Here is a 14,247-nt window from a genome sequence, read left to right on the forward strand (position 1 = left end):
GCTCCGCTGTTGCGACGGCGTTCATGCAGATTGTGGTTTGCATGAACGACATTTGAAAGACGGATCGTGTGTTGGGTTTGTGGTTGGTGGCTTGCAGGTATGATTTCCCGCTCCGACGTCTTAGTCGTGCAGGGGTGCTAGATCTAGAGTTTGATGGGGTGTTCGGGGTGTAATCTCGGTCTGATTCGTTCAACGGCAATAGTTTCACTTTTGGTGAGCCACTTTTAGATGTCCACAAAGTTGTATATCAACGATGAAGCCGTGTTGAACTCGGGCGAGGAGGTGCCCCGTCAGTTTTTCCTTTGCACTAGAGGCAGGTGGCGAGCGTTAGTGTCAAGCTCGGGGATTCTTCGGTCTTGATTGCAATTTTCTTTCTTGATTGGCGTTCCTTTGTGCAAAGTCTAGCGATCTGATATCTTTTCACGTGGCTTGTATTATGATCCTTACGATATAAATGAGACATGTATTATCACTGAAAGAAACGGACTGCTAAGCCATATCATCTTTATTAGCCTGAGCCCTGCTGCTCCAGAAAAAAAACCTCAGTTTATTTACAGTATAAGCAGGCGCAACATGCCAACATCCTACAACCAAGCTTACAATAGGAGGGTCAAACAATGTCACATTAATTCGTACATGCACAAAGTGTAAAATCTAGGAGTGGAAAATTCTTTAGTCATGTAGAAGTATGCAAAGTTAACAATAATCTATGATTCTTTAGTCATGTAGAAGTATTGCACAAAGTTAACATAGAATCCATGAAAAAACTATCTATATACTGCTCTGTTAAAATTGTCCAACCCCATGCTTCCTTCCCAAAGGCTTTACATTAAGAGTAATTGTCTAATTTCAATTACGTGTCTCGGAAGATGAGACTAAGTGGAGGATGGCACAGGTCAAATAAGATGAAAACAAGGAACAAACAATGTCACCTTGATTCGTACATGCACAAAGCGTAAAATCTAGGATCGATCCTGATCCCTGATGCTCCAGAAACAAACCTCAGTTTATTTACAGTATAAGCAGGCGCAACATGCCAACATCACTACAAGTACAACCGAGCTTACAAGATAGTCAACCAATCGACTAAGCCAACAGAAGTAAAGAGCCAGCAAAACTGCTTGGGTCTTGAACTTGTTGGACCCGGCCAGTTGCCCCCTTCCATGTTGGCTTGCCTGCCCCTCTGCCTCTTAGTCGTCGGTGTCGTCAAAAGTCATGTTGTCGGCGTCAAAAGCCCTCATAGTCGGAGGCTGCGTCAACATCTTCATACACGTTTTATCAGCAACGTCCTACAGAAATAAATACAGGAGAAACAATTTACAACCAACCAAGTAACCAGCAGAATTGTGTTAGTTGTACTAATTAACGTCACAGTGCCAAAGAAATGGCATTACCGTCCAAATATAGCTTACCTTTTCTTTCTTGGCTTCCATCTGCAAAAGGGGGTGAAACACATGTATAGTTAACAGCAAAGCAACAAGAATGGTACAAGGCTCAGCAAAAAAATTAAAGATGGTATCGTTCATACATTTTCGTCGTCTGAGTCGTTGCTGCAGCCTTCATAACAATAATATCCCGCCTTCACCTGACCGGCAAGGTATGCATCGGCACTGATGGGGTGCTTCATATTGACATCCCTATGCATGGTAGAACCATAGCAGTATCCTTTATATTAACAAAAAACACAAGAAAAGAGTTAACTGCAAGGTAACCAACCAGGCACCAATACTACATCATAATTGCTGACTATTTTAAGTACTGAAAGTAAAAGATTTTCTTTGTACACATCAGTCATGGCCATGCATGAACCAGTTTGAAAATGTTCACAAATCTAAAGCTCACGGATCTAAGCAAGGGGCAAACTAACAACTCACAAAACTAAAGATCAAGTGCTGTAGTCAGAAACACATTTATGGCTATATGTAACAGATAATCTCAAGTTGGTGCCAACCACAAAATGCATTTCATCAATACTCAAAATCTAAGAAAAGGGTAGAATGTACCATTATCGGTAGATTCAACCGGGCAGAAACAGGTGACCGAAAATTCCTCTTCTTTTCCTTGTAGCACACATTTGACTTCCGCAAAGAAAAGGTTTTCAATGCCAGAGTTAGAATCACCAGCTCCTTTAGTCACCGTGAAATTGAGATGATAGTAGCATGTAGTACGCCCCTCACAAATTGTTGTGGCGTGCAAAACATCTTTGAGTTCATATGCAAGATCCTATCGTAAGAAGCATGGGTCTGATCAACAACTATTGCATGGATAAAACAATGAGAGGAAGAGAGAGAGAGAGAGGAGAGATAGCAAACCCCCGAAAGGCTGTGATCCTCATTATGCTTGTCCACCAAAGCTTGAAGTAATCGGCGCATTTGATTATGGAACTGCTTGATGATATAGGATCTGGAAAGCTTCTTCCTTCTGCCATCAGGCCAATAACGAGCTTTTTCTATAGAAATCTCTCGTGACGGAACCCCACCTTTATTCATTAGCCTAATTTAGATCAGAGCATTGTATATGGTTAGTAGCTTGCACTTTCTCAGAAGTGGACAATAGTAAGTTATACTGTACAAAAGTTAATGTTATCAGTAGGACTACGATGCACTAGTTTGGACAGAATGTTGCAGACTAGTGAGCAACAAGAACAAGACCTGAAAAAAAAACCAGGATTGTTCACATGTGTATAAGTTCTCGGAGCGTTACTCCTAGAGAAAAAGCTATCCCTTTTTTGATTTCAAGGTTGCAAACTGTTTGGCCTAGTTAACTAACAGAGCTGAACTTTCTGGCTATCACCATTGATTGACAGAAATAGAGGTGTGTGATACTCCCTCCGTCCGGAAATACTTGTCGTGGAAATGGATACAAATGGATGTATTTAAAACTAAAATACATCTAGATACATCCATTCCTCGGACAAGTATTTCCAGAGGGAGGGAGTACTATATTAGTTTCAGCTATTTCTATGATTTATACATACGTACACTATTTAAACAACTGTCTCGCAAATAAATTTACAAAAGTATACCACTAACTTTTGGTGCCATCAAAACAGGGATATACTACAAATCATCATTGTATACTAGTTGTGTTTCCTACAATCAAATTGTCAGGTTATCAGAGGAATCCAGCTTGAAAAGTCATTTGTTATTAATTTCGACATAACGAGTCAATAGCAGATATGCACTATGGTAAGAGCGATGAACATTCATCCAGAATTGAGTTGAGGAGATTTACAGCTTTGGATCCCGATGTTGATGAAAATAGCGATCCATAGCCTTACCGACTTCCTCTAAGCTCTTAAACGGCCCGCCTGCATTCGGATATGTGTGGAAAGATCCCTTAAGATCAAGCCTGATGTAATATCCGAAACCCCAGTCCTGTCGTTCTCGTTGCCAAATGCCTGGTCCAGAAGGTGAGGCAAGGCAGTTCCCTGATGGTGGTGAGGCCATAACCGTGTCCTGATCCGGCTGCTGCCCAGAGGAAGAGGAAGACAATTTCTCCTCCAATGTTGTAGCCTTGAGCGAGTCCTTGAGGGAAGACACCTCTGCAGGCTTCTCATCAGGAACCTTGTCGGAACCGGACGATTTCTCCTCCAATGATGTACTAGCCTTGAGGGACGACACATCTGCTGCAGGTTCCACCACGAACTCGAACTGGAATACGTCGTCGCTGGCAGGAAAAGCAATCAAAATAAATTGGAATTTCCGTTGATCGATCAGTGAAATGAAATACAGTAGTACAGTAATAAACTGGAATAAGTAGAAGATAAGATTCGAGAGGGAGAGGTACACACGTCGGAGACGGCGGCGGAGCCAGAGGCCTCTTTAGGAGGTGACGGGCGATGTAGAGGCTGGTGTAGAATGTACGGACTGCTTGTTTAAGATCCTGGAGATCTCGGAACACTCGCCCAACTTTGGCGGAGATGTACCTCGGGTGATAGTTCCCCTCCTCGTCGACGCGGACGTAGACTGTAATCGGCTCCAAGCCGCCGCGGGGACTGCGCCGGGGGAGGCACTCCCGAGGAAGAAGCGCCTTGGACGCCATGAGAGCGGCCGCCGGATTGAGATTGAGATTGAGGAGAATATATAAAAGAACGGAGACACGAGCCAGGCCCTTCTTCAGCCGCGCGTCTCCTCCCGGCCCAAATATCACTTCGTGCTCGCTCGATTTTTTTTCTTCTCATCACTCGATCTTTGTTTTTTTCTTGACACAAATCACTCAATCTTTGTTTTTTTAGAAGAAACGGCTATTGTTTACTTATGATTTTTAAAAAATCACGAATTTTAAAATATATCCATGGGTTTAAAATACGTTTGAGAACTACGTTTTTTCTAACAGTTTGTCTAATTCACATCTAGATGTTTTGTAAGGATGTCACATCTAAGCTCCCACAAATAACGCAGCAACAAGGAACAAAAAAAAAGCTGGGATAAAATAAATAGGCCACAAACATAGTGGACATGAGGTTAGATGTGACACATCTAGATGTGTCCTAGACAGACCCTTTTTCTAATCTAACTAACTGAATTTTTTAATGGATTTAGAATTTTTACACATTTGAAAAATGTTCACAAATTTTATATAGCATTAACATATTTAAAAAATGATTGACAATTTATAATTTTCATGGATTTTTAAAAATCATAAATTTGAAAAAACTGCTCAACGGATGTTTTAAATATTTTTAAAAATGTTCAATGGATTTTAAAAATGTTTTAAAAACAATCCATCCGAAAGCTTCCTAGTACCGGTGCAAAAGGATTGCGAGCTAGTCTAACTTAACAAAGCTTTTATGTTTTTTAGACATACTTAACAAAGCTTTATGTGTGGGGAGAGTACTTATGTGCCAAAAAGAAAATTCCACATGATAGCCAGGGATGCAACATGGCATGTCGGCATCTAGAAGGCCCATGAAAGTGACCACCTAATACAAATTAAACTAACACCACTGTAACTCATAATATCTCATAGTCATTGCTTCTACGATAAATACTCATATAAAGGATGATAGAGTACCCGCCTCCTGGGGGCTTCGAGGGCAAGAGTGCCCTACGAGCCGTCCATTTCCAGCTCGCATGTCGCGGGGGCCTCGCAGGGGCTCTCTGTGTCATCTGATCTGTCTGAACGATGCAATGACGGAGTCAAATCGGGCAGAACTCGGGTAGGGGGGCCCGAGCTGATAGTCTTTTCCAGATGGTAACATGACACAAGGGGACACGATGTTTACCCAGGTTTAAGCCCTCTTGAAGAGGTAAGACCCCGGGTCTTCCTTTAGCTGTATTGATGAATGGGGTACAGAGTACAGGTTGATCTACAGTGAGATCATATGTGATCTATGGAGTTGGCCTCTACGGTCGACAACCATCGGCTTATAGACACGCGTGGGTACCTAGGGTTACACACAGGTCAGTTACATTTAAAGATAAACATCTCTAAGATTGCCTTCGTGGCCTTGGAGTATGCGTCAGGTCTTCAAAAGATTCCTTCTGAATTCCTTCATGGTGCCTGATGAATGTGGCCCACTGGCTCGTCATTTGGGGGGGGGGGGGTGTCCTTGGTCCAACCCACTAGATACAATGTGGTTAGCACCCCCTTATCCATGACACCATCAGTAGCCCTTGAACCGGTCTTCAAGCCGAGGACTATCCTCGGATGACTGCCCTCTATCTTTGGTCTTCAACCTTGCAAACTGGTTCAACAACTTCCTCGCGTGCTTACTTCAAAAGCGATCAACATCTTGCCCGAGGAATAACATACCTCGGTCATCCGACGAGCCTCAATCAAGTTTCCAAAGAGGCTTTTTTTTCTTTCGTACGATCCGAAAACCCTTTCAGTGTAGAATTACCTTAGCGGCTAGGTCTTCCCGTGCCGGGATAAGGGCGTCAATTCGATCGTGTTCTAACAACTTTGACCAAACCCGAACCGCCACTATGTACTGTAAAACCGGGCGGTCCTTTCAGATTTCATTATAGCATTTTAGCACAGCTCGAGGCCACATCCATTGGCACGTGTAATCAATAAAGAGACCGTGCTCCGGATTTACAACAGTGTTATTCGCAAACCTCTCGATTCGCGCACGCATGTAACACACATCGCATAGGGAACCCGCGAAATTACTGCCACTAGTATGCCCCTTTGATGTTCTTACTAGCCCATAAAAGGCACACGGTGAGGTGAATGCTACCTCTTGAGCACTGCGTTGGATTTCCTTGAAGAGGAAAGGATGATGCAGCAAAGTAGCGTAAGTATTTTCCTCAGTTTTTGAGAACCAAGATATCAATCCAGTAGGAGGCTACGCGCGAGTCCCTCGTACCTACACAAAGCAAATAACTCCTCGCAACCAACGCGAATAGGGGTTGTCAATCCCTTCACGGTCACTTACGAGAGTGAGATCTGATAGAGATGATAGATAATATTATTGGTATTTTTGGTATAAAGATGCAAAGTAAAATAAAAAGCAAAGCAATAATAAAGTGATGGAAGATTAATATGATGGATATAGACCCGGGGGCCATTGATTTCACTAGTGGCTTCTCTCAAGAGCATAAGTATTTTACGGTGGGTGAACGAATTACTGTTGAGCAATTGACAGAATTGAGCATAGTTATGAGAGTATCTAGGTATGATCATGTATATAGGCATCACGTCCGAGACAAGTAGACCGACTCCTGCCTGCATCTACTACTATTACTCCACTCATCGACCGCTATCCAGCATGCATCTAGAGTATTAAGTTAAAGAAAACAGAGTAACGCCTTAAGCAAGATGACATGATGTAGAGGGATAAATTCATGCAATATGATAAAAACCCCATCTTGTTATCCTCGATGGCAACAATACAATACGTGCCTTGCTGCCCCTACTGTCACTGGGAAAGGACACCGCAAGATTGAACCCAAAGCTAAGCACTTCTCCCATTGCAAGAAAAACCAATCTAGTAGGCCAAACCAAACTGATAATTCGAAGAGACTTGCAAAGATAACCAATCATACATAAAAGAATTCAGAGAAGATTGAAATATTGTTCATAGATAATCTTGATCATAAACCCACAATTCATCGGTCTCAACAAACACACCGCAAAAAGAAGATTACATCGAATAGATCTCCACGAGAGAGGGGGAGAACATTGTATTGAGATCCAAAAAGAGAGAAGAAGCCATCTAGCTACTAACTATGGACCCGAAGGTCTGAAGTAAACTACTCACACTTCATCGGAGGGGCTATGGTGATGATGTAGAAGCCCTCCGTGGTGGATTCCCCTTTCGGCGGAGCTCCGGAACATGCCCCAAGATGGTATCTCGTGGGTACAGAAAGTTGCGGCGGTGGAATTAGGTTTTTGGCTCCGTATCTGATCGTTTGGGGGTACGTAGGTATATATAGGAGGAAGAAGTACGTCGGTGGAGCTTCGTGGGGCCCACGAGGGTGGGGGGCGCGCCCTAGGGGGGTAGGCGCGCCCCCTACCTCGTGCCCACCTCGTGGCTTTCTTGACGTAGGGTCCAAGTCTCCTGGGTATATTCGGTGAGAAAATCATGTTCTCGAAGGTTTCATTCCGTTTGGACTCCGTTTGATATTCCGTTTCTTCGAAACACTGAAATAGGCAAAAAAAACAACAATTCTGGGCTGGGCCTCCGGTTAATAGGTTAGTCCCAAAAGTAATATAAAAGTAGAAAATAAAGCCCAATATGGTGCAAAACAGTAGATAATATAGCATGGAGCAATCAAAAATTATAGATACGTTGGAGACGTATCAGGCATCCCCAACCTTAATTCCTGCTCGTCCTCGAGTAGGTAAATGATAAAAAAAGAATTTTTGATGCGGAGTGCTACTTGGCATAATTTTAATGTAATTCTTCTTAATTATGGTATGAATATTTAGATCCGAAAGATTCAAGACAAAGGTTTAATATTGACATAAAAATAATAATACTTCAAGCATACTAACAAAGCAATTATGTATTCTCAAAATAACATGGCCAAAGAAAGTTATCCCTACAAAATCATATAGTCTGGCTATGCTCTATCTTCACCACACAAAGTATTTAAATCATGCACAACCCCGATGACAAGCCAAGCAATTGTTTCATACTTTTGACATTTTCAAAACTTTTTCAATCTTCACGCAATACATGAGCGTGAGCCATGGATATAGCACTATATGTAGAATAGAATGGTGGTTGTGGAGAAGACAAAAAGGGAGAAGATAGTCTCACATCAACTAGGTGTATCAACGGGCTATGGAGATGCCCATCAATAGATATCAATGTGAGTGAGTAGGGATTGTCATGCAACGGATGCACTAGATCTATAAGTATATGAAAGCTCAACAAAAGAAACTAAGTGGGTGTGCATCCAACTCGCTTGCTCACGAAGACCTAGGGCATTTGAGGAAGCCCATCATTGGAATATACAAGCCAAGTTCTATAATGAAAAATTCCCACTAGTATATGAAAGTGACAAAATGAGAGACTCTCTATCATGAAGATCATGGTGCTACTTTGAAGCACAAGTGTGGTAAAAGGATAGTAACATTGTCCCTTCTCTCTTTTTCTTTCATTTTTTATTTGGGCCTTTTTTATGGCCTCTTTTTTTCGTCCGGAGTCTCATCCGACTTATGGGGGAATCATAGTCTCCATCATCCTTTCCTCACTTGGGACAATGCTCAAAAAATGATGATCATCACACTTTTATTTTTCTTACAACTCAACAATTACAACTCGATACTTAGAAAAAAAATATGACTCTATATGAATGCCTCCGGCGGTGTACCGGGATATGCAATGAATCAAGAGTGACATGTATGAAAGAATTATGTATGGTGGCTTTGCCACAAATACTATGTCAACTACATGATCATGCTAGCAATATGACAATGATGGAGCGTGTCATAATAAACGGAACGGTGGAAAGTTGCATGGCAATATATCTCGGAATGGCTATGGAAATGCCATAATAGGTAGGTATGGTGGCTGTTTTGAGGAAGGTATATGGTGGGTGTATGATACCGGCGAAAAGTGCGCAGTATTAGAGAGGCTAGCAATGGTGGAAGGAAGAAAAGTGCGTATAATCCATGGACTCAACATTAGTCATGAAGAACTCATATACTTATTGCAAAAATCTACGAGTTATCAAAGCAAAGTATTACGCGCATGCTCCTAGGGGGATAGATTAGTAGGAAAAGACCATCGCTCGTCCCCGACCGCCACTCATAAGGAAGACAATCAATAAATAAATCATGCTCCGACTTCATCACATAACGGTTCACCATACGTGCATGCTACGGGAATCACAAACTTTAACACAAGTATTTCTCAAATTCACAACTACTCAACTAGCATGACTCTAATATCACCATCTTCATATCTCAAAACAATTATCAAGCATCAAACTTCTCATAGTATTCAACGCACTCAAAAGAAAGTTTTACAAATCTTGAATACCAAGCATATTAAGATTGTTTAAGCAAATTACCATGCTATTTAAGACTCTCAAAATAATCTAAGTGAAGCATGAGAGATCAATAGTTTCTATAAAACAAATCCACCACCGTGCTCTAAAAGATATAAGTGAAGCACTAGAGCAAAACTATATAGCTCAAAAGATATAAGTGAAGCACAAAGAGTATTCTAACAAATTCCAATTCATGTATGGATCTCTCAAAAGGTGTGTACAGCAAGGATGATTGTGGTAAACTAAAAAGCAAAGACTCAAATCATACAAGATGCTCCAAGCAAAACACATATCATGTGGTGAATAAAAATATAGCTCCAAGTAAAGTTACCGATGGAAGTAGACGAAAGAGGGGATGCCTTCCGGGGCATCCCCAAGCTTTGACTTTTTGGTGTCCTTAGATTATCTTGGGGGTGCCATGGGCATCCCCAAGCTTAGGCTCTTGCCACTCCTTGTTCCATAATCCATCAAAATATTTCACCCAAAACTTGAAAACTTCACAACACAAAACTCAACAGAAATCTCGGGAGCTCCGTTAGCGAAAGAAAACAAAAGACCACTTCAAAGTACTATAATTAACTCATTCTTTATTTATATTGGTGTTAAACCTACTGTATTCCAACTTCTCTATGGTTTATAAACTATTTTACTAGCCATAGATTCATCAAAATAAGCAAACAACACACGAAAAACAGAATCTGTCAAAAAACAGAACAGTCTGTAGTAATCTGTAACTAACGCAAACTTCTGGAACTCCAAAAATTCAGCCAGAATAGGACGACCTAGGCAATTTTTTTATTGATCATCAGCAATTGGAATCACTATTTTATCACGTTCTGGTGATTTTTAACAATTGTTTTCGTGAATAGAAAGTTTCTGGAAATTACAGCAAGATCAAATAACTATCATCCAAGAAGATCCTATAGGTTTAACTTGGCACAAACACTAATTAAAACATAAAACCACATCTAAACAGAAGGTAGATGGATTATTTATTCCTAAACAGATGCAAAAGAAAAAAACTAAAAATAAAATTGGGTTGCCTCCCAACAAGCGCTATCATTTAACTCCCCTAGCTAGGCATAAAAGCAAGGATAGATCTAGGTATTGCCATCTTTGGTAAGCAATTCTTCAATGAGACATCTATCATCCTTAGGAATTTATTTCTTTTTAGTAATTATCAAACTTCTAGGCACAAAATCAAAAAATTCATTCGTAGCAAGTGGTTCCTTAATCATAGCAAAAAGATCGGGATGAATACTTATAGATTTAAGATCCGCAGTTTCCTTACTAGAGGATTCACCCTTATTTTTAGGAACATACATAAGCTTGGCAATTTTAGTTGGTGGACTTGGAGTATTCTTTACGGAAGAAAAAGCGGTTTCCAAATTAGTAATGGTACCCTCAAGTTTATCGATTCTAGTGGAATCTTGATTTATTCTTTCATTAACTATGGGTTCCTTCTCCTTAATATTTTTCAAAGTGACTCCCACCTTAGATCCATATTGGGTAATTTGGTTGTGGATCTTTTTGTCCAGATTTTCAATCAACTCTACGGTAGCAACTTTATTTTCAATAATTTCAAGTCTTTGCATTACATGCTCCAAAGTTAACATAGTTCCATTAACCAAAAGAGGTGGTGAGCCAAATAAATCTATCATAGCATTATAAGAGTCAAAAGTATGGCTACCCAAGAAATTCCCTCCGGTAATGGTATCAAGGATATATCTATACAAAGGATTAGCACCTACATAAAAATTGTGGAGAAGAACTAAAGTAGATTGCTTCCTGGTAGATCTATTTTGAGCATTGCAAATTCTATACCAAGCGTATTTTAGATTTTCTCCCTCCCTTTGCTTAAAATTTAGAACTTCATTCTCGGGAGATAACGGAGAAGATATAAGACTAGCCATGACGACAAGAAAGCGAGAAAGAGGCAAACGGAAAAGAGAGGGCGAATAAAACGGCAAGGGTGAAGTGGGGGAGAGGAAAACAAGAGGCACATGGCAAATAATGTAATGCGAGAGATAAGGGATTGTGATGGGTACTTGGTATGTTGACTTTTGCGTAGACTCCCCGGCAACGGCGCCAGAAATTCTTCTTGCTACCTCTTGAGCACTGCGTTGGATTTCCTTGCAGGGGAAAGGATGATGCAGCAAAGTAGTGTAAGTATTTCCCTCAGTTTTTGAGAACCAAGATATCAATCCAGTAGGAGGCTACGCGCGAGTCCCTCGTATCTACACAAAGCAAATAACTCCTCGCAACCAACGCGAATAGGGGTTGTCAATCCCTTCACGGTCACTTACGAGAGTGAGATCTGATAGAGATGATAGATAATATTATTGGTATTTTTGGTATAAAGATGCAAAGTAAAATAAAAAGCAAAGCAATAATAAAGTGATGGAAGATTAATATGATGGATATAGACCCGGGGGCCATTGATTTTACTAGTGGCTTCTCTCAAGAGCATAAGTATTTTACGGTGGGTGAACGAATTACTGTTGAGCAATTGACAGAATTGAGCATAGTTATGAGAGTATCTAGGTATGATCATGTATATAGGCATCACGTCCGAGACAAGTAGACTGACTCCTGCCTGCATCTACTACTATTACTCCACTCATCGACCGCTATCCAGCATGCATCTAGAGTATTAAGTTAAAGAAAACAGAGTAACGCCTTAAGCAAGATGACATGATGTAGAGGGATAAATTCATGCAATATGATAAAAACCCCATCTTGTTATCCTCGATGGCAACAATACAATACGTGCCTTGCTGCCCCTACTGTCACTGGGAAAGGACACCGCAAGATTGAACCCAAAGCTCAGCACTTCTCCCATTGCAAGAAAAACCAATCTAGTAGGCCAAACCAAACTGATAATTCGAAGAGACTTGCAAAGATAACCAATCATACATAAAAGTATTCAGAGAAGATTGAAATATTTTTCATAGATAATCTTGATCATAAACCCACAATTCATCGGTCTCAACAAACACACCGCAAAAAGAAGATTACATCGAATAGATCTCCACGAGAGAGGGGGAGAACATTGTATTGAGATCCAAAAAGAGAGAAGAAGCCATCTAGCTACTAACTATGGACCCGAAGGTCTGAAGTAAACTACTCACACTTCATCGGAGGGGCTATGGTGATGATGTAGAAGCCCTCCGTGGTGGATTCCCCTTCCGGCGGAGCTCCGGAACAGGCCCCAAGATGGTATCTCGTGGGTGCAGAAAGTTGCGGCGGTGGAATTAGGTTTTTGGCTCCGTATCTGATCGTTTGGTGGTACGTAGGTATATATAGGAGGAAGAAGTACGTCGGTGGAGCTTCGTGGAGCCCACGAGGGTGGGGGGCGCGCCCTAGGGGGTAGGCGCGCCCCCTACCTCGTGCCCACCTCGTGGCTTTCTTAACGTAGGGTCCAAGTCTCCTGGGTCATATTCGGTGAGAAAATCACGTTCCCGGAGGTTTCATTCCGTTTGGACTCCGTTTGATATTCCGTTTCTTCGAAACACTGAATAGGCAAAAAACAGCAATTCTGGGCTGGGCCTCCGGTTAATAGGTTAGTCCCAAAAGTAATATAAAAGTGTAAAATAAAGCCCAATATGGTCCAAAACAGTAGATAATATAGCATGGAGCAATCAAAAATTATAGATACGTTGGAAACGTATCAGTGAATCAATCTTCATGCCTCCCTTCTTGCTCCCATCACCTTCAAGCTCCGATGCCTGAAGAATAGAGTCCAAAAAAGTTTCTGATCCCCTTTTCCATTTTCGAGCGGTGGTTGGAAAATTAACTCATGCCGCGACGACGAAGGCCTCTAAGGGAAAAACCGAAGGCCACTATAGGAAGTCAGGGGCTGCTAGCGACACGAAGAAGGCAGCAAGCCAGAGGGGCTAATGGCTCCCCTCCATAGGAGACATCACTGAACTCTAAGCGCTCGGATATCTTTCGGTTGCTCGGTGCCGCTCCCACTCATCGAAGAGTCATCGTACCACTCCTCCGTCAGTGTGCCAGAGCCCCATGACGGTGAGCGCGTCATCTTCATCCCGCATCCCATTCAAGGTCTGGGATTTCTTATACATCTATCCCTCTGAGGCCTCCTTTATTTCTATGAAATCCAATTCCATCACTTGATACGTCCCTTTTGCATCATGTTTTCCTACTGTTATTTATAGTGTTTTTAATGAATATAACATTCTGTGGAGCAATTCTAATACTTTTTCTCTCTTAATATGCAAGATTTACAAAAGAGTGAGATTGTCGGCAGCTGGAATTCTGGACCTGGAAAGGCTATGCCAGGATACCTATTTTGCACATCTCCAAATGAGCTGAAATTTCACGGGGATTTATTTGGAATAAATAAAAACTATTGGAGAAAAGAAGTACCAGAGGGGGCCACCTAGGTGCCCACGAGGCACCAGGGCGTGCCCTGGTGGCTTGTGGGGCCCCTGGTCAGCTTCGGTGCCCATCTTCTGGTATATAAGCCCATATGCCCTAGAAAAAAGATAAGGCGAATACTTTCGGGCCGGAGCGCCGCCGTCTCGAGGCGGAACTTTGGTAGGAGCACTTTGCCCTCTGACGGAGCGATTCCGCCGGGGATACTTCCCTTCGGGAGGGAGAAATTGAAGCTATCGTCATCACCAACAACCCTCTCATCATGGGAGGACTAATCTTCATCAACATCTTCAACATCACCATCTCATCTCAAATCTTTCGTCTCTTGTGTCCAATCTTTGTATCAAAACCTCAGATTGGTACCCGTGGGTTGCTAGTAGTGTTGATTACATCTTGTAGT

At 41.8% G+C, this 14,247-nt stretch overlaps 1 protein-coding gene across 2 annotated transcripts; it reads right to left on the bottom strand.

The window, feature by feature from the left end:
- Nucleotides 1-671: 671 nt before the first annotated feature.
- On the bottom strand, nucleotides 672-4,079 carry LOC109746158 (uncharacterized). Of its 2 annotated transcripts, XM_073509328.1 has the most exons (8): nucleotides 3,794-4,079; nucleotides 3,235-3,669; nucleotides 2,313-2,493; nucleotides 2,004-2,223; nucleotides 1,529-1,665; nucleotides 1,413-1,433; nucleotides 1,002-1,289; nucleotides 672-778 (listed from the first exon to the last, which is right to left on the bottom strand). In XM_073509328.1, exons 1-7 carry the CDS (start codon nucleotides 4,042-4,044, stop codon nucleotides 1,191-1,193), a joined length of 1,344 nt encoding a protein of 447 aa, XP_073365429.1. In that variant the 5' UTR covers nucleotides 4,045-4,079; the 3' UTR covers nucleotides 672-778; nucleotides 1,002-1,190. The 2 variants fall into 2 exon arrangements, with proteins under 2 accessions (XP_073365429.1, XP_073365430.1); XM_073509329.1 differs by lacking the exons at nucleotides 672-778; nucleotides 1,413-1,433 and having other exon boundaries at nucleotides 915-1,289.
- Nucleotides 4,080-14,247: the final 10,168 nt, after the last annotated feature.

This window comes from Aegilops tauschii, chromosome 2 (assembly GCF_002575655.3).
Source record: "Aegilops tauschii subsp. strangulata cultivar AL8/78 chromosome 2, Aet v6.0, whole genome shotgun sequence".
In the NCBI taxonomy this organism is placed as follows: domain Eukaryota; kingdom Viridiplantae; phylum Streptophyta; class Magnoliopsida; order Poales; family Poaceae; genus Aegilops; species Aegilops tauschii.

What these genes read in the sequence shown, in the direction of transcription:
- LOC109746158 (XM_073509328.1), bottom strand. Translation starts at nt 4,044, where the DNA reads ATGGCGTCCAAGGCGCTTCTTCCTCGGGAGTGCCTCCCCCGGCGCAGT. An exon ending in CAACATCGGGATCCAAAGCT is followed by an intron (nt 2,494 to 3,234) that starts GTAAATCTCCTC and finishes GATCTAAATTAG; the next exon opens with GCTAATGAATAAAGGTGGGG. An exon ending in ACGACTCAGACGACGAAAAT is followed by an intron (nt 1,434 to 1,528) that starts GTATGAACGATA and finishes CCCCTTTTGCAG; the next exon opens with ATGGAAGCCAAGAAAGAAAA.